This window comes from Acinonyx jubatus, chromosome A3 (genome assembly GCF_027475565.1).
Source record: "Acinonyx jubatus isolate Ajub_Pintada_27869175 chromosome A3, VMU_Ajub_asm_v1.0, whole genome shotgun sequence".
NCBI classification, from domain to species: domain Eukaryota; kingdom Metazoa; phylum Chordata; class Mammalia; order Carnivora; family Felidae; genus Acinonyx; species Acinonyx jubatus.
This window is the reverse complement of record NC_069388.1, coordinates 26,076,755-26,096,902: the sequence shown is the minus strand read 5'-3', so window position 1 is coordinate 26,096,902 and position 20,148 is coordinate 26,076,755. Positions and strand designations below refer to the sequence as shown.

The following is a 20,148-nucleotide window of genomic DNA, read 5'->3' as shown; positions in this document are numbered from 1 at the left end:
ATGTCTTTGGCATGCTTTAAAAAAATTTTTTTTAGATAAATGAGATTATGCTATACACACACTGCTGTGCATCATTTTTTTACACTTCATAACTTATGTGGGCAGTCCTTCAAAAATAGTTCTACCTTCCATTTAAGTATATATTACTAAATTGCCTTCCCTAAAGACTGTACCAGTTTACCTATATCTAGTATATTCAGATTTTTTAAAGCTTTGTGACTCTGACAGGTAAAAAGTCAGATGTTGTTATTTTGACTTGCATTTTTAAAATTATTTTTAAATTTCTGTTTGGCCTTTTGAATTTTTTTTTTTTTAACTGCCCATGCATATTCTTTTCGGTTATTTGCCCTTCAGTGGTTTGTAAGAGCGCTTGGTATACTGAAGGAATTCATCCTCTGTTGGGTGTATGGTAAATATTTTTACCCAAATTGTCTTTTTCTTTGTCTATAATGTATATAATTGTACATTTTCCTTCCTTTTTCCTATATATATTCTTTTTCTTTCTAGCTTCTGGATTTTGTTTCATTCTTAGAAAACTTTCCATGTCAAGATTGTTTAAAAGTATATCTATATTTGCTTCTAACACTTCTGTTTCATTTTGTCTGTTTAAGTCTTTTTTGCCTTCTCCAGTACCAGTTTGGAGAGCTCTGTGTTTTAGTATTTCATAGAACGTAACCAGCATTCAGTGTTAGCTGCCGTTGTGATCAGTATCATCCTTACATGCTCGTCATCTCTTAATGCAGCTCACCTGCCTGAAAAGAGCATCCCTGTTCCTCTGCCTTCTCAGCTGGGTTATTTAATCTCTGAGTCTCGGGTTAACTGGCAGTCATCTGTGAGATGGTGACAGAAATCCCCAGGCAGTTGTCGTTGTGAGAATGGCACCAGTCAGTATTTGTAAAGTGGAAAGGACTGTGTGCCACAGTGCCTTGTACTTACTTGGTAGGTGCCCAGTGGCTCTGTGGCTTGTTGCTTTTTCGTGTTGAGTTTTCTACCAGGGTGAGTATTGTTGTTGTTGTTGTGTCTTTTTGTTTGGTTTTGGTTTTGGTGTATGTACTTGTGCTATGGGTTCGAGACTTTGGAACAGAAGCATATTGAAGCCTTTCAGGATTTGCTTTTCATTTCTCTGCAGCGTTAAGCTCTCAGGGAGCCCCTTAGTTGTCCAGGGCAGTATCTCTGTTTCACAAGAAGGTAGAACTGGAGTAACTTCTTAGATTTAATTGGCTTGATGACTACAGAAGGTTGTAATCCTCTGCCCTGGCTTCAAATCACATATTAGGTAAGGCAAAAAGGTCCGGTATCTGGCTTTCTGAGAGGGGAAATTCAGAACACATATATTTTTGATTAGCAAGAAATAATGATGTTAACTGTGGGCTTTTCATATATGGCCTTTATTGTGTTGAGGTAAGTTCCTTTTATATCTTTTATGTTGAGAATTTAAATTGTGAATGGATGTTGAATTTGGTCGTATTCTTTTGCTGTGTCTTGAGATGATCATGTGGTTTTTTTTTCCTTTCATTTTATTAATGTGGTGTATCACATTGATTTGCTTAAGTTGAACCATCTTTGCATCCCAGGGATAAATCCTGATTTTGGTGTATGCTCCTTTTTTTTTTTTTTTTTTAATGTTTGTTTATTTTTGAGAGAGAGAGAGCACGAGCGTGCGTGCAGGAGTGGGGGAGGGGCAGAGAGCGAGGGAGACACAGAATCTGAAGCAGGCTCCAGCCTCTGAGCTGTCAGCACAGAGCCTGACGCGGGGTTCAAACCCACAAACTGTGAGATCATGACCTGAGCTGAAGTCGGACACTTAGCTGACTGACGCACCCAGGTGCCCCTGGTGTATGCTCCTTTTAATGTGCTATTAGATTCAGCTTGCTAGTATTTTACTGAGAATTTTTGCATCTATGTTAATCAAGGCTATCGGCCTGTAGTTTTCTAGTGGTATCTTTGTCTGGTTTCGGTATCAGGGTGATGGTGTCCTCATAAAATGAGTTCAGAATTCTGCCCTCTTTTATTTTTGAAGAGTTTAAGAAGGATTAGTATGTATTATTTATTGAATGTCTGGGAGAATTCACCTGTGAAGGGAGCTCTTTGATTACTGATTGAACCCTCTGCCCCCCCCCCCCCCCTTTTTTATTGGTCTGTTTTAGTTTTCTGTTTTTTCTTGATTCAGTTTTGGGAGGTTATGTGTTTCTAGGAATTTACCTATTTCTCCTAAGTTACCCAATTTGTTGGTGTATAATTGTTTATAATAGTCCCTTATGATCCTTTTTATTTCTGAGTCACCTTTTATAATGTCTCCTCTTTCATTTCTGATTGTATTTGAGCATTCCCTCTTTTTCTCTCATTGGTGCTGCTAAATTTTGTTTCATTTGTCAATTTTTAGCTTTTCAAAAAGCCAAAACAGTTCTGTTGTGGGTGGGGTTATTTTTGTTTTATTTTGTTTTGTTTTTTACTATTTTTAAAATCCTCCTTTTTATTTATTTCTGTTCTAATCTTTATTATTTCCTTTCTTCTGCTAACTTTGGGCTTCATTTGTTCTTTTTCTGGTTCCTTGAAATGTAAAGTTAGGCTTTTTGAGATATATAAATGTATAATGTAGTTGTTTACCCCTGTAAACTTCCTCCTAGTGCTAGTTTTGTTGCATTCCATAAGTTTTGGTAGGTTGTCTTTTTCTTTTGTCTGAGGTACTTTTAATTCTCATCGGATTTCCTCTTTGACTCCATGGTTGTTCAAGAGTGTGTTGTTTAGTTTTCACATATTTGCTTATTTTCCATTTTTTTTTTTTGTTAATGATTTCTAGTTTCATTCCATTATGATCAGAAAAGATATGTGGAATGATTTCAGTCTTCTTAAATTTGTTAAGACTTGTTGTGTGAACCTAACATGTGAACTGTCCTGGAGAGTGTTCTGTGTACAGCTGAGAAGAACGTGTTTTCTTCTGTTGGGTGGAAGGTTCCATATGTGTCTGTTAAGTCCATTTGGTCTATAGTGTTTTTTGAGTCAGCTGTTTATTGATTTTCTGTCCGGATGTTCTGGCCCTTATTTTAAGCGAGATATTGAAGTCCCCTACTATTACTGTATTGCTGTCAGTTTCTTCCATCAGATCTGTCAGTATTTGCTTTATACATTTAGGTGCTCTGATGTTGGGTGTGTATATGTTTATAACTTAGATATAACTGTTATATCTTCTGGTTGAATAGACCCTTTTCTCATACAGTGACCTTCTCTGTTTCTAAACACAATTTTAAACTGTAAGTCTGTAGTGTCTGATAGAAGTATATCTACCCCTGCTTTCTTTTTGTTATGTGGAATATGTTTTTCTATCCCTTCATTTTCAGCCCTCGTGAGTCTTTAGATCTGAAGTGAGTGTCTTGTAGACAGCATGTTGCTGGATCTTATTTTTTTTTATCCATGCAGCCAACCTGTGCCTTTTGATTGGGAATTTAATCCATTTACTCCCAGCTTATTCTGATATGCATCAGGGTTGAGAACCACTATCCTAGATGTACAGATAGGGTATAGGGGTAATAGATATTCTCCAGGAGTCTCAAACTAGATCCTTGGACAGGCGGAAAGGTAGGAGGTATCAAGAACTCCTTAAATTTAAGAATTAAAAAAAAAAATCAGATTCTTAAGGATACAGCAGAGATTAAGAACCATAATATTCCAGGGTGCCTGGCTGGCTCAGTCCATGGAGCATGCGACTCTTGTTCTCAGGGTTGTGAGTTCGAGACTGATGTTAGGCATAAAGCTTACTAAAAAACAAAACAAAACCCATAGCATTCAATCTTATGTGAGTGGATGGTTTTATATTTTTATAGATCAGAGGTTGGTTGATGCTTATTATTAGTTTGAGTACTCCCATAACATGGCTAGACAAGTAATTAGTGCAGGTGGACAGATGGCAGAAACTTAAATGACCACAATTCAGCATGAAATGTACTATAGTAGTGCCTTAGACAAGTGCAGATTTAAGTATTGGCCAAATAACATAAGCACTAATCCTTGAACATGTACAGATGTGAAAGTTGGGTACTGGGTAGTTTCCATTCTCTTGCCTCTAGTGACATCATAGAGATATTTACAAGGTACCTTGAAAAGAAAGGGAAAGAATAATTCCACAAAATATGTACATAAAAGGATGTTCACAGCATTATTTGAAATCGTGAAGTTGTTCACTAAAATAGCCAGTATTGGGGCGCCTGGGTGGCTCAGTCGGTTAAGCGTCCGACTTCGGCTCAGGTCATGATCTCGCAGTCCGTGAGTTCGAGCCCTGCGTCGGGCTCTGTGCTGACAGCTCAGAGCCTGGAGCCTGTTTCCGATTCTGTGTCTCCCTCTCTCTCTGACCCTCCCCCATTCATGCTCTGTCTCTCCCTGTCTCAAAAATAAATAAACGTTAAAAAAAATTTTTTTTAAATAGCCAGTATTAGTGGAATAGGTTAAATTATAATGTATCCACTTACCCAGTTATATACTTATTAACGTAGTATATAACTAGGTAATTAAAAAGGAAATTGCGTATATTCCAGAATTTCACGATTTTAAATAACGCCATAGTGAGCATCCTTTTATGTACATTTTGACATATTTGTGGAGATCTGAAGGTCTTGAAGAACATTTCAACTGGACCTTCAAGTGTAGGTAGACTTGAATAAGGTGAGAGCAGGTGTGAAAAACAGCTTGAGCAGAGGCTTAAAGGCAGCCTCACCTAACCAAGTCTGCTCACTAAGGGGCAAGACAATCTTGGGATTTTCCTGAAGGCTTAGAAACAAAAGGTGGAAGGTGCTGATGGAAAGGTATCTTGGGCCAGCAGGTGCAAGTCCTTCCATACCGACCTAGAATTACTCTACCCTAGGTGTTCAGAAGGGTGATTTTTTTTTTCTGCGTAATTTATTTTATTATTTTTCTTAATATAAATGCTTTATAATCCCCTAAGAAAAGTTAGAAATAGAGATATAAAAAAAGGAAGAAAGTCCATTACACCCAGAGCCCGTTTTGCCTGCTACACATTTTCTCAAAGGTAACTTTTTTAAAAAGGGGAGAATCCTGCTATGCAGTGTTCTATCCCCTGCTTGTTCTACTTAGATCTAAAGCTTAAATGTTCCCACTCAAGAAATATTTCCTTTTTAGTGAGTATATAAATAGGTAAGTGGATACATTATAATTTAACCTATTCCACTAATATTGGCTATTTTAGTGAAAATTTCACAATTTTAAATAACACCATATTGAACATCCTTTTGTGTACATTTTGGCATATTTGCTGTATTTTTCTTTTGTTAAATAATTTTTCCTTTTTATTTTGAGAAAGAGAGCGTGAGAGAGAGAGAAAACAAGTGGGGAGGAGCAGACAGAGGGAGGCACAGAATCCAAAGCAGGCTCCTGGCTCTGAGCTGTCAGTACAGAGCCCAACATGGGGCTCTATCCCACGAACCATGAGATCATGACCTGAGCCGAAATCAAGAGTTGGACACTTAACCAACTGAGCCACCCAGGTGCCCCTGCCATATTTTTCTTAACATGTCTCAAAGTAGAATTGCAGGGTCAAAGAGTATGTGCTTGGGGAGGAGGGGGAATGCTTTTGATGGAGTGCCAGATTGCCCCCCCCCTGCTCCAGAAGGGTTCTAGTTAATTATCCCTCCAGCCATATGAGAATATCAAAACAGTGACATTTTAATATCTAAAACTGACAGTGTCATTTTGATGCAGCCCCTAATTCTCAACTGAACTTCTGAATTGCTTTTGGTTGCCAACTTGTATTATTCAAAGATGATAGCACATTAAGGAAATAGCCTTTGCCATTTTTCATCGGTTGATCCTTCCTCTAAGATCCATTGATGTGTGATATGTTGATAGTATCTTTGCGTGAGGATGGTCTGTCTTCTGCCTCGTTTTTCAAAAATTCACAGGTGGTTTTTTTTGTTTTTTAAACATTTGTGTGGCGGTTTGTGCCAGAACTGCAGGATTTGTTCTCCTTGCATTTAGTGAACTGGAATTCAAGTAGAAAGAGGAATTAGGGGAAAGAGGACCTGATTTGTTTCTTTGACTCAAAGCACTCACATTCCTAAAGACTGACCAATGAGGCCTAGCACAGGGCTCCAAAGAGGAAGGGCCATAATCTTCTCACAACAGGTCAATTAGAGGAAATTGTCTGCTGGAGAGGAAATCAGATGCTGTAGCCAGCCTGGGTCCGTAGGCTTTCCATCACAAAAAGAGAGAATAAATCCTATTTGTTGTTGTTGTACTCAAGACAAACTCATACTACTAAACCCTTCTCTTTGTGAGTGCGTAAAATGTCTCTAGAGGGATTTTCAAGGAACTGGTGATAGCAGTTGTCTATAGGGAGCCCAAGTGGGAGGAAGATTTCTTTTTCATGGTATATCCATTTGTACTGTGTGAATTATTTACTGTGTATGTGCTACTTTTTCAAAACATTTTTAAGCTAGTTATTTTTAAAAGCCTTGCCTGCTTGTAGTTATGTAAACTGTTAACATTAGAGGAAACTGGGTGAAGAGTACATGGAACTCTCATAGTATTTTTACAACTCTTTTATAAATCTAAATTTACTTTAAAATTGAAAGTTTCTGGGGTGCCTAGGTGACTCAGTTGGTTAAGCATCCTGCTCTTGGTTTCAGCTCAGGTCATGACCTCACGGTTCTTGAGTTCAAGCCCCATATCGGGCTCTGTGCTAACAGTGCAGAGCCTGCTTGAGATTCTCTCTCTCTCCCCCCCTCTCTCTGTCCCTCCTCCTCTTACACACACACTCTCTCTCAAAATAAATAAACTTAAAAAAATAAAATTAAAAAAATTTTTAAGAGACAGAAAGGGGAAAGTACTGTTTTCCTATACAGAATCCTACCCCATTGATAATTTTCTACCTTCTAGTGTGGTCATTTCTTTTAAATATCCTGCTGTCAACCCCTGACCCCATTGATTACTAAGTACAGTACAGCTGTCATAGTCCTCTTTCACTGTTTTTATTGGGGTTGCACTGTTCCTTCGTAATTTCATAATGAACAAGCTGGCAGATACTTACAAACATTTACAGCAAATTGGGAGGGGGGGGGTGAACACTCTGAATATATTCTTTTTAAGGCTTTAACCAAGCTATGCATCTACAAAAAGTGCACCAAGCTCAGAACCTTAAACTATTAAAGCCACTTTTTCTCAGCTTGTGCTCCTGGTAAGAATGCAGATGAGGCCACATTTTTGACAAGCCCCCTGAGCAATTCTGACTCCATATAAGACTGAGTTCCCAAAGAACCATCTGAGTGTGTGTGTTTGTGTGTGTGTGTGTGTGTGTGCGCACGCGCGTGTGTGCTGGTAACTTGAAGAATGGAGGGGCTGTGGAGGCAAGGTGATCAGAAGGCTGTGTCCAGTGAGAGGAAACAAGGGTCTGAAATGCTGTGACAGTACAGGGGGCAGAGAGACAGGGCAGATGCAGGAACACTAGTGAATCTGTGATCCGGGTGTCTGGACAAGAGTCCCTTGTCTAGACCAAATGGAGAGAGAGAATCGGGAAACTCTTCTAGTTCTTTGAGGGGGTGAAGCATGTTGTTAAGGGAAAGAGATGTTTCGATGGAGTGCATTTCTTGAGGCCAGTAATTGGTCACTCTTGTCTTTTCCCAGGTGACTATCCTGCAGGTAGGTCATTTACTGAGTGCCTGCTCTGTGCCAGGCACTGGGGACACACGGAGATCACATTCAAGTGGAAGGGGACAGACTGCACAAATAAACACATGCATATTGTACATATCAAGTACATAAGTCCATGAAGAGACATGAAGCAAGGGGGCTGGAGAATGGGTAATGGGAACCGTGGGGGTGCTTATTTTAGATAGGATTGTCAGTGAAGGCTTCTCTGAGGACGTGATGTCTGAGGGAGACCTGAATGAAATAAGGAATGAGATTAGCCATGCATGTATCTGTGGGAAGGACATTCTGAGCAGTAAAGGGGATGGCCCTGAGGGGTAGAGAAGGGCCTGCTATCAAGAGACAACAAGAAAGCCAACATAGCTGGAACTGAGTGAGGAGGAGAGTGGCAGGGGATGAGGCCCATACAGTTTGGAGAAGGCATGTATGAAGCTGTATTGGTGATGTGGGACCTTCCTGACAAAGTAAGCCCATTGCTACATAGAAAAAAGGGAATTTGTGGAACATTGTGGAGCTTAGCTTCCTGCTAGCTATACTGAAGAGTGATACAACATGACATGGTGGAAAGAACATTGATCCGGAAGTGGGGAAGTGTGGCTCCTGTATGACAGTCTTCCCTTTTGTCCCCATGTTAATTATTTCACTCATTTTGTGACTCGTTTCCAGAAGTGCAGAAGTGCAAGATCGGTGCCGTGTGGGACTCTTGGGGGCATGTGGAAGGCAGCACTTACAGAGTAGGGATGACACTGGGTCAGGTAAAGCAGACGTGAAGGTGTTATGACTTGACCTGCCCCAGGGAGATGTTCGCTTCTTTCCCCCATTCTGACTACAGCCTCTCTTCTTCCAAGCAGGATTGGTTGTCGTGGTCCCTGATGCTTCTCTCGCTCGCGTGTGATTCTCACGCCTTCTACGTCCCTGGGGTTGCACCAATCAACTTCCACCAGAACGACCCTGTAGAAATCAAGGTAGGTGCGTTTCTGGACTGTTGGAGCCTCTGTGCTGGCAGCCTGGCTGGAGGGCCCTGGTGAGATGGGCCCAAGCTTGCAGAGAACAAAAGCCCGTGCCAGTCACCCTGGGAAAAAGCGAGTCCGCTGCGTGCTGCTTGGCTGGAAGGGGAATGCTATCCGGAGTCCACCGTTCCGGGCACTCTGCCTCTTCATCTCTCTCTCTTTCCCTGTCTGCAACTCTGCTTGTGGGAGTGTGTTCTCTCTGTGTCCCTTTCCGGCTTTCTCTTTGGTTCTGGCTCTGGCCAGGCCTGTGTTTCTCTCTCACTTTCATCCTCACGTGTGTCTCTGTTCCTAGTTGTGAGTGTGTGTGTGTGTGTGTGTCTGTCTCTCTCAACCGGCTGCCTCCTCTGTGGCACCTCTGCCTCCCTCTTTCATCAGTTCCCCTTCTCTTCTCAGTCACCAGTTTCTCTTGCATAACCCACATTGTCCGCACATACACAGCCTATCGTATACGGCTCTGTGTTTTTGCTTGCAGATTTTGCCACAGCTGGATTCCCCAGTTCAGTTTTTCTAAACTGTGTACTACCTATCTGAGTGGGGGTATATGAGGTGATTTCAAGTAGTTGACAAATACGATTTATTTTAATAGCTATTTTCTTTTAATGTGTATTGAGAAATATAGCTACTACTTCAACTCATGATTTTATGGCTGCTCTTGGTTTTCCATTTTTAATAGTGATAATAGTATTAGCTTCTTAAATGTATTTCCTTAAAAAATGAATCAGAGCCAAATAAATAGTGGAATCAATGGTAAATAGATAAGGCAAATTGGTGCATGAACAATTCAAGTGTAAAGAGAAGCCATCCCACCAGACACCTTTGCTTTTCAAGCTAGATGTCCACCTGTCGGTCAGTGAACTAGCCAGGGTGGGGAACGAGTCTCTTAAAATATGGTTGGTCAGGGGCAGTGGGCAGGCTGGCACTTTGATTAGTGGCTCTTTAACAGTGTACTGGTGGTGGCATTCTCAGAGCCCCAAGTAGGGCTAGGGGTTGGTGGTGGATCTTTTTGGATCCATACAAATCTGAGGTAGAGATATGGTACAGATTTATTGGATAGGCTCTCAGGGTCGGCGCTCGGGAGGGAGTGAGGGAAGCAGGACTGGGCAGAGGGATTCACTGAGGCCTGCGGGAAGCTCTGGAACTGGAATGGCCGACCCTTCAGAGTTCTTCCAAGTTGAGGCAAGAGGACTGGTTCTTTGTATCCCTCAATGAACCAGTCATTGGATATGGACTGCCACCAGGGAGGGCGGGGAAGGGGCGTAATCTTGTGCAAGGGCTCCGAGCCAAAGGGTCTCTCCTCTGTCATCACCCAAATATAACCACTCTTAATACTTTGGTATTTTTCTGGGTCTTTTTTTTTCCTGTACAGTGTTGACCGTGTAGGGCACTTGGCATCCCCTCACCTCTGTAAATCCCCAGTTACTTGATTACTACACTGTTCCTCCCTTGGCAAAGTAACGAGTAATTGAAAGTTTTGAGTAGTCCTTCACATCCTTAGTGATTTTGTAAAAAGGGCTAACAAAACTCAGTTCCAAAAATAAATCCTGCTCCTAAAATAAACGTACATTTCCTGCCTCGTTATCGTGGTGATGTGAACCACATCTTCACTGGTCTATGCAGAAGCAACTCAGTAAGATTGCATGAAAATCAAGTTTGTATCCTTTCCTGAGCGTCACAGTGTCCAAAAGGAGAAACAGAAGACAAGAAGGTCACAAAGGGCCGTCTACCTGATGTGCCACCATGTATGGGCCCCTTTGTTTGACACCACATTTTAGGTATTAGCAAAATGACAGATTGCTATGTGTCGTGCTTATTTGGGGCATCATATACAAGCAGTTTGTGATTGTCCAGGAGTTGTTAATCAGTGAAGAGGATAAATATATAAATAATACATTTGTTTAAAAAAAAAAAAAACGAAAACTGCTATGAATCAAGTTGTAAAAGAGCTGGGATCTTATCTGTCTCAATCACTGCTGTGTTACCAGCTCCTAATACATAGCCTGGCAGGGTGTATAAGTATGTCTGAAAGCATATAAATATGTTAAAAAGCATCTGCATTTAGAACTAAGCAGTAATTAATGAGTAGATGCAACATTAGGTGTGTTGCATTATTGTGAGCATCTCTATTCCTCGTTGGTCAGACTGTTAATTTCAGGAGCAGTAATTAAAGTAACATTTATTGAGGGTTATGTACATGCCAGGCATTATGCCTGATTTAACTCACGATTCCTCCCTCTCCGCCCCCCCCGCCCCAGCCCCAGGAACCCTCTGAGGCAGATACTGTATATTTTACAGATTTACTGTATATTTTATAGATAAGGAAACCAAGGCCCAGGGAAGTAAACCAACTTGCCCAAGGTCATATGGAGACAAAGAAATAGGATTAGTTCTTAACTGCTCCATCTCTTAACTACTGCAGTGCCCTTCCTCTCAGTGCTTTTGTCAAAAGCTGCCTCCAGAGCAAAGCTTGTGGCACAGGGAGGAGAGGGTGGCTCTGGCTTCCAGTCCTGCCAGGCTGGGGATGGAAGAGGGCACACTTTGGGTTGGGGGAGGGAGGGTGGGAGGGAACGTAAAGGTGGGGCTCAGTTTCTTTGCAATGTGGATTCTTTTTTGATTATCCAGAAAGAGAGAATGGGAGAAACACAAAATAGCAGGCTGTTCTAATAGACAGTAACTTTTTGGCCATTTTGTCTCAAGCAATTCATGAAACGCTTAATAGATGTCCTCTCTCTCTTAGTTGACATCTAAAAAGCTCTGAAACCCAGTTTTTCTAAGTTCCTTATAGACAGGACTTGGCCTGAAGTGTTTGACTTTATTTATCCCACTTAGTATGAACATTTTTGCATTTCTTTACACAGATAGTCATTAAATATGGGGTACTGCTCCAGACTCAGCTGGAGAGCATTGTCCACCCTGCCCTTTTAAAATAAAAATTTTTGTGGCTCCTGGGTGGCTCAGTCAGGTAGCGGCTCAGGTCATGATCTCGTGGTTCATGGGTTTGAGCCCTGCATCGGGCTCTGTGCTGACAGCTCAGAGAGAGCCTGCTTCTGATTCTGTGCCTCCTTCTCTGTCTGCCCCTTCCCACTCATGCTCTGTCTCTCTCTCTCTCTGTCAAAAATAAACATTAAAATGTTTTTAAAATAAATTCCTAATTTCAAAGCATGAGATTTTTTTTTAATTTAAATCCAAGTTTGTTAACATATGGTATAATAATGATTTCAGAAATAGGATTTAGTGATTCATCACTTACTTGCAACACACAAAGCTCATCCCAGCAAGTGTCCTCCTTAATGCCCCTTGCCCATTTAGCCCAACACCCCTCCAACAACCCTCAGTTCGTTCCCTGTATTTTAGAGTCTCTTATGATTTGTCTCCCTCTCTGTTTCTATATTATTTTTGCTTCCCTTCCTTATGTTCATCTGTTTTATATCTTAAATTCCACATATTAGTGAAATTATATTTCTCTTTCTCTGACTGACTTACTTTGCTTAGCATCATACACTCTACTTCCATCCATGTTGTTGCAAATGGCAAGATTTCATTCTTTTTGATTGCCGAGTAATATTCCATTGTATATAGGGGCACCTGGGTGGCACAGTCAGTTAAACGTCTGACTTTGGCTCAGGTCACAATCTCATAGTTTGTGTGTGGGTTCAAGCCCCATCAGGCTCTGTGCTAACAGCTCAGAGCCTGAAGCTTGCTTTGGATTCTGTGTCTCCCTCCCTCTCCCTCCCTCCTGTCTCTGCCCCTCCCCCACTTGTGCTCTCTCTGTCTCTCTCTCAAAAGTAAATAAACATTAAAAAATTTTTTTAAAAAGTAATATTCCATTGTGTGTATGTATATATACACATATATACACCACATCTTTATCAATTCATCTGTCGGACATTTGGGCTCTTTCCATACTTTGGCTATTATTGATAGTGCTGCTGTAAACATAAGGATGCATGTGCCCCTTCGAAACAGCACACCTGTATCCTTTGGATAAATATCTAGTAGTGCAATTGCTGGGTCGTTGGGTAGTTCTATTTTTTCATTTTTTAAGGAACCTCCATATCAAAGCATGAATTTTAAAAAAGGATTGTGGACCTGGATTCTAAAAATTATTTGTCCTTTTATAGATGATGCATGAGGAATGGTTGATAGTTTCTAAATAGCAAAGATAATTTTATTTACACGTAGACTAGAATTTTTTTTTTGCGACATTTTGTTCTGTTTACCTACGGTTTGGTGTTGTCTATGACTGTCACTATTTTCAGAGCTATAGTCTGTGTGCATGTTATCAGTTCCTAAACATTCTCCTTCATGGTCTTCTTAAACCTCATTTTTAATGGTTGCATGATATTTAATTGGATGAGTATATTATGGCTTACTGACCATTGTGGGGGCTTATACTTGTTTTCACGTTTTTCCTCTCTTCTGTCATGCAGCAAACATTTAATAAGCATTACTGTGTGCCTGGCTCTGTAGGTCCTTGCCCTCATGAAGCTTAAATCTTAAATTCTAGTGGGGGAAACTGATTTTTTAAAACAGGTAAACAAAATAATTTTGTTGTATCAGACCTGTTACCTGGGAAACTACACATGTTGGAGTACAGGAAATGAAGGAATTCCCTTAGATGAAATAGTTGGGGAGAGACTTCCAGATGAGGGGCCTTAAGCTGGGACCTAAATGTGAGAAGGAGCCAGACAGGCACGGGGTCGGACCAAGAGGAGCAGCGGGTGCAGACCCTGATGGGCTCGAGGAACTGTAGGCACTGTAACCACGCTGTGGTTATGAGCAAGGAGTGGACCTCTTTGTTCCTAAAGTTTATCCTCATTTGGAGTTATTCCTTAGGAAAGATGCCCGGAAGTGAAATTATAGGGTCAAAGGACATCAGACTCTCAGTGTATTTGAATTTGGTTATGATTTTAAACAAAATCTGTGAGGTAGTCTAAAGCTGATGACACACGAAATCAGAATTGTAGACTTTCTCGTGTGTAGTATGCTACAGTTGCATCTGCTGCACTTAGTTTGCTTATTTGATAACGTTGCAACTATACCAACGATGTGTGGGTACAGGTAGAACTATTGAAACAGCTGTCTTGGTTTCTGGATTGAGGAACAACAAACAGCCTCCCTTCTCCCACTAGGCTGTGAAGCTCACCAGCTCTCGAACCCAGCTACCTTATGAATACTACTCGCTGCCCTTCTGCCAGCCCAGCAAAATAACCTACAAGGCAGAGAATCTCGGTAAGTTTTTTCTCTTACTGTCAGCCTGTCGCAGATGGGAAGCCAGATCTTTGCGTAATGATGATAGCCGTGAACCCTGACTTTACCGTGTGCTGGACACCATTCTACGTGGTTTACGTACATATCAGCTCATTCGATCCTTGTAACATCCCCGGGGAGGTAGTTGCTGTTTTTATGCCTATTTTACAGGTTTAGTGACTTGCCTCTGGTCATGTTGTTAATGGCTAAGCTGGGCTTGGAGTCCATGTGTTTGGACTTCAGAGTTGCAGGCTACTGCTCAGACTGGCTCTCCCTTGATTTCTAGATACTCCTTTCTGTCTCTCTTGGCTTCTGTAACCTACTCTGCTTTTAATTAAAAGAATGAGTGACTGCCTCTGGCCCTAAAGGAAGCAGAAACATCACCATAGTTCTTGCTAAGTGGTTGTGCAAGACTTGCCTCAAATAATGTGTGAAGCACCCAGCGCAGTGTCTGACATATGTGTTCCATAAATAGTAGCCATTTTATTCTAATTCAAATAATTCTTCATTTGGTAGAATTTTAGACTTAAAGCAAAAGACACTCATTCAGAAGCCTCTGTTCCTGACAAAATTATTAGTACTTACTCTGTGCCCATCTTGGTTTTGGAAGGATGCTGTCCCTGACCTCAAGGAACTTAGGAGACTTCCCTCTTTTAGCTGAGGAGGGAGAAAGGAGAGAACTTTCTTGAGCAGGCCTCTGAAAGGGCTGCCTTCTCTGTCAGGGCTACCCATGGCTCAGATGTTTTAGTCAGCTTAACCAGAACCAGGCAGCACCTCCCAGCCCTCAGTCTTGACTCGTACTGTTGCCTCAGGGCTGATTTCCACTGACTGTCTGGGCTGCCCCTCCTGCCTGTCACTTATGCTTCTTTTCTCTTTCCACACCACACCATGCCACGCCCAACCACCTGTCTCTGTCTGAGAAACGTGACCTGCTTTGTCTTCCAGGCCCCTTGCTACCCAGACCCTTGAGAGCAGCTCCTCCCTTCCCATGAGCTGGTGTGGATTCGTTGGCAGCCTGTGGCTCAGCACCTCGGTGTGACACTGGGTGATCTTAACCTCTCTGAGCCTCTGCCATATCTTCTATGAAGCTGGGGGATGTTCCTGCCTCATAGAAATGGAAACCTCTTGGGGCACCTGGGTGGCTCGGTCAGCTGAGCTTCCAACTTCAGCTCAGGTCATGATCTCATGGTCTGTGGGTTCAAGCCCCGTGTCAGGCTCTGTGCTGACAGCTTAGAGCCTGGAGCCTGCTTTAGATTCTGTGTCTCCCTCTCTCTCTCTGCCCCTCCCCCACTTGCACTGTGTGTGTGTGTGTGTGTGTGTGTGTGTGTGAAATAATGGATAAACATTTAAAATTTTTTTTAAAAAGAAATAGAAACCTCTGTGTACAAAAGTTATCCTGCTGTATTGTATCATTCTGTCTTCAAGGAGTGGCTCCCTTCATGGCCTAGGGGCTCTTAGAGTGGAGGGATCATGCCTTCCATTCCTCTCTCTCCCACTTCTGACCCAGTGTAAGAATCCACAGGAGGATTCAGTCAATGTTAGTGTCCTACCTGAATGGAGCAGAAACCTCCTTCATTATATACCTGTTGGATGGCAAGCCTTGTACTTAGCATTATCGTCATCACCACCGTTAGTATTTACAGGGCTCTTCTAGGAGCTGGGCATTGTTCTAGGCCCTTCTCTGCTTTAACTTAGTTAATTCTCACAGCAGCCCTATGAAGGTAGCTACCCTTACTATCCTCTTAACATAGGTAAGGGAAGTGAGACAAAAGGAGGTAAAGTCATGTGCCCCAGTCATTCACCAATAGGGTTACCCCCATTTCATAGTAGAGGGAACAGCAGCTTCAGGAGTTTAAGACTTGCCAATAGGTGGAGAAACTGAGATATTAGCCCAGGTTTTTTTGTTTGTTTGTTTTTTAACTCTAAAGACGATTCTTTCTGTTGTCCTGGCTGCCTTCCCCAGAAAGGTTCATTTGGGCTGTCTGAGGGCTGTGCTCATGGTGATCGCACTGATGGAGGTTCATATCATGGCGTGCGAGGGAGTGTCTGTGGCAGATGCACTGGAGTACAATGTCAGGCTCTCTTAGAGGGTCCACGTTCATAGCTTGTAGCTCATTCAGCCTGGCTGGCTCTCTGCTCCAGCTATTAAAGGTTGAAAGGAATACTTCTGTATTAGAAATGAGCCGTTCCAAACCAGCATGTCCTCTTTCCTGGTTTAAATTTAATTTCTAAATATCAAGAAATGATACCTGCTGGCTTGGTCTGCAGATTGGTTTCTCTCTGTGTATGTCCTTCCTTTTCTCAAGTGAGCTCCTTGTAAACTAAAAAGAAGTGGGCATTAGGGCATGGTGTAGAGGAAGGGGCCCAAGAGCTTAGCACTACCACAGTCCCCTTGAATGATCATGGGCTAGTCACTGTCCCTGTCTGGTTCTAGCATGGCCGTCTGTGAAATGAAGAGTATGACCTGAATCATTTCGACAGTGTACCGTGCACGTGTCTTATTGGCATCCTTGTTCTCCACTGGCCAGTTGCTCCCTGGGTTTAATGGACTCAGCTGCCGTTACTAGGCTTCTAAAAGGGGGAGAAGGGGAGTCCGTCTCCTGAGTGGCCTCGTCCACACTCGTCACGGCTGCTACTTTGCATGGCTGTGTCGTACTCCCTGAGGTGGTGCAGCTCGTGCCCTGCCGCACGGTTTACAGGCCAGCAACTCACAGCTTCTATCCACAGCCCTGACCTGGCCTTTGAGCCCTAAATTTGGGTATCTCACCTCCTGCTTGACATACCCACCTGACATCTCCAAACTGAAAAAACGCCTTCGGTCTAAATTTGCTCTTCTTCCTGTTTTCCCCCTAGCACTCGGCTGTGAAAACCTCAGTCTACCTGATGTGCACCACTCCTCACTCATCCCTTTTATCAGTCAGCATCAGGTCCCCTAGTTTTGCCTGCTCGGTAGCTCCTGAATCTGTGTACGTGCTTCCAGCCTCAGCATAGCCCTGACCAGCCACCGTCATCACTTACGTGCATGACTGACTGGCATCGCCCCAACCAGTCCCTTGCCTCTTCTGTGTTTCCTTGACAAAACAGCCAGAGTGATCTTTCTGTCATCAGAATCAGATACTATCTTCCTTCAGCTGTTAGCAACCCTTCACTGGCGTTTCTTGCTCCCTGGATAAAGATCGGACTTCCAGCAGAGCCCCCAGGCCCTCAGGTCCAGCTCTGGCCCATCTCTTGAGCTCACCTTAAGTCACTTTCCCACGTGCCCTCTGCACTGCAACCACACAGGTGTCTCAGACTCACCACACTTCTCCCACCCTCAGGAGCTTTTGCATGTACTGTTCCTTCTGTCTAGAATGTTCTTCCTCTGTCTCGTTACATAGTTAACGCCTCTCTTCTTTTAGAGCTCACTTCAAACATCACTTCCTCAGAGAAACTTTCCTAGACCTGCTCCCCCATGTCTAGAGCAAGTTCCTCTTGTTATACGATGTAGTCTCGTTATCCTGATGATTTAACCAAAGTCTGTCTTCCCACTACACTGTAAGATCCATGAGTATGTCTGTTCAACATTGCATCTTCAGGGCCCAGCACGTAACCAATACTAGTTAGGAACAAATGAACAAACGAATGAATGAATGAACAAACGAATGAATGAATGAACAAATGAATGAACAAATGAATGAACAAACAAACAACTGAAGGAATGACTGACTAACTAGGCAGAGAGTGCTGTATCCAAGCAGGTCCATGCTGGGAAGCACGTGTTAGACCAAGTGTTCCTGCAGGAGCTAGTCCTGCCTGTTGGCTTTGGTGGGTCTTCAGCTTGCCCCAGTTTCACAATGTCCCAGAAGAACTGTTAGTAGAGTTCAGAATGAAAGTGCCATCGGTTTTAGTTGACAGTCCCTAACTGCTCAGTGCCTGCTAGCATGACATCCGGAGGCCCCTCTGAAGCAACAGGCATGCAAAGGGTGTGCCAGTTCGTTAAGTAAAAACATGTTTTGGCTAAAAAATCTCAGGTGCTGGATTTCAGTCCACTTCCTCTCCCTGCCTGAGCTAGGATCTGAAGACACAGAAATGAATAGGACACATTGTCGGCTCTTAAAAGAACTCAGAGGTCGCAGAAATTTAATATATTAACACATTGTGCAAAGTCGCATCATTGACATGGAAAGGTGCAAAGGTGATGCTGATGATAAAAATAGTATTTGTTGTCTGCCTGCTCTGTGCCTGGTACTTTATTTTTCATTGTAACCCTGTGAGATGGTTACTATTATAATCCCCATTTTACAGGTAAGGAAATTGAAGTTTGTTGAGATTAAGTAATTTAACCAAGACTGCTAAGATAGTGAGTGGCAGAGCCAAGGTTCAATGGCCAGTCCTGTCTTCGCCACTGTACAAGACTGCCTGTATACAGAGGCAAATCAGGGAAGAGGGTGACGGGCTCAGCCCTGAAGAATTCAGAAAGCACTTCCCAGAGGGTGAAATAGAAACAGCTTGAAGAGTGAGGAGGAATTTCCCAGGAACATGGGGCAAGAAGTAGCACTCTGGGCAAAGGAAATGACATGAGGCCCAGAGGCATGGAATGACATGGCATATTTGATGTGCCCTGGAGAGTCTGGGGGTGATAGAGCAGAACGGGGGTGGAACGTACAGGTGGGAGTAGGATGGGCAAGCTATCTACAGACAGGGCAGAGCATTGAGTGCCAGGCGCAGAACTGCCAGAGGCCCTGCAAGTCAGCCCGGTGTCCCCGTGGCTCTGCTGGCCTCAGCAACCTCAGGGCTGAAACTCTGAGATCCATCTGTCTCTCTTACGGCAGGAGAGGTGCTGAGAGGGGACCGGATTGTCAACACCCCTTTCCAGGTGCTAATGAACAGCGAAAAGAAGTGTGAGGTTCTGTGTAGCCAGTCCAACAAGCCAGTGACCCTGACCGTGGAACAGAGCCGGCTTGTGGCCGAGCGGATCACGGAAGACTACTATGTCCACCTGTAAGTTGTCCTCTGCTCCCTGCAAGCCTCGCCTTGGTGGATGGGAGGGCACTGGCGGGAGAGGCGGCCCAGAGGGACTGAGCGGGCCTTTGGTTTCCAGCATTGCCGATAACCTGCCTGTGGCCACCCGGCTGGAGCTCTACTCCAGCCGCGAAGGCGATGACAAGAAGAAGGAAAAGGATGTGCAGTTTGAGCATGGCTACCGGCTTGGCTTCACGGATGTCAACAAGGTAGGGTGTCTCGGCGGGCTGAAGGGCTGTGGGAGTTTCACCCTTTAAGGCACGAGCTCTTGGGGCCCCAGGGAAGGATATATTTAGCTAGAGGTTTATCACAAAGGTAGGATGGCCAGGGCAGCTTTCTCTTAGTGCCCCTAGGCATGGCCTGTCAGAGTCCGAGTGCTTTGGGCAAGGCTCTGGCAGATGCTACACAGGAAGTGGAAGGCACAGTCCCTAAAAAGTTAGATTCCACATTTATAAGACTAAAACAAAAGAAAAAACACAGAATTCCATCAGTATGTAGGAAAGAGAGCTTTGTAGTAGTCTAGAGCATGCTGGCTTCCTGGGTTTTGGATCTCACTTCCACCACCTACTAGTTGTTGAGTGACCTTGAGCCTACCTATTTCCTCACTGTGCCCTCGATTCCTTGTCGGTGAAATGTATGTAATGGCCATACCCGCCCTTTGGGCCATACCCGCCCTGTGGCACACACACAGATAATTTGTGTGTCTGCTTCATAGCACAGCCTCTGAGAAATATGCTGATAACGGCAATGGTTGTAATAGTGATTCTCCTATCTTTCTAATTTTCTAAACGGAACTCCTACCGCGTGGGGAATAAAAGGCAAAACCATTTCTTTTGAGGCAAAATCCCTGTCCTCAAAGGGCTTCTGGTCCCAATTAGGAAGAGGACTGACCATGTAGACCCTGCATCTTAAGTCCTAGTTGCTGCTCACTGATGGTGCTGGCGCCATGACGACTGATGCCAGCAGAGTTCAGAAGAGCTTGTTGTGCGTTCAGGTTGTCATGGAGGAGGTGGGCCTTGAAAACTAGGTAGGCTCGAGCTGAGTGGAGTCGGGTGGTATCCTAGCTGCAGCAGATGTGAGAACACAGCTGCGGAGTGGGGACTGTGCACGGGGAAGGGAGATGTCAGGTGAGACTGCGGGGGAGCTAGATGTCTGAGAAGACGATAGAAGGCCTTGAATGGTGGGCCTAAGCCCCAGGGACCCCTAGAGGGTTTCTGAGTGGGGAGTGCTGTGAGAG

General features: G+C 43.5%; 1 protein-coding gene across 2 annotated transcripts in view; it reads left to right on the top strand.

The window, feature by feature from the left end:
• Nucleotides 1-20,148, top strand: part of TM9SF4 (transmembrane 9 superfamily member 4) — a 52,888-nt gene that overhangs the window by 12,967 nt on the left and 19,773 nt on the right. Inside the window, exons 1-5 of one of the 2 annotated variants that reach the window (XM_027069825.2) lie at nucleotides 8,379-8,408; nucleotides 8,505-8,618; nucleotides 13,793-13,892; nucleotides 18,722-18,890; nucleotides 18,991-19,120. In XM_027069825.2, the coding sequence (XP_026925626.1) occupies nucleotides 8,394-8,408; nucleotides 8,505-8,618; nucleotides 13,793-13,892; nucleotides 18,722-18,890; nucleotides 18,991-19,120 (528 nt within the window). In that variant the 5' untranslated portion in view covers nucleotides 8,379-8,393. Of the gene's footprint in view, nucleotides 1-8,378; nucleotides 8,409-8,504; nucleotides 8,619-13,792; nucleotides 13,893-18,721; nucleotides 18,891-18,990; nucleotides 19,121-20,148 lie in introns of those variants that run through there. The other variant, XM_027069823.2, reaches the window with a different exon arrangement.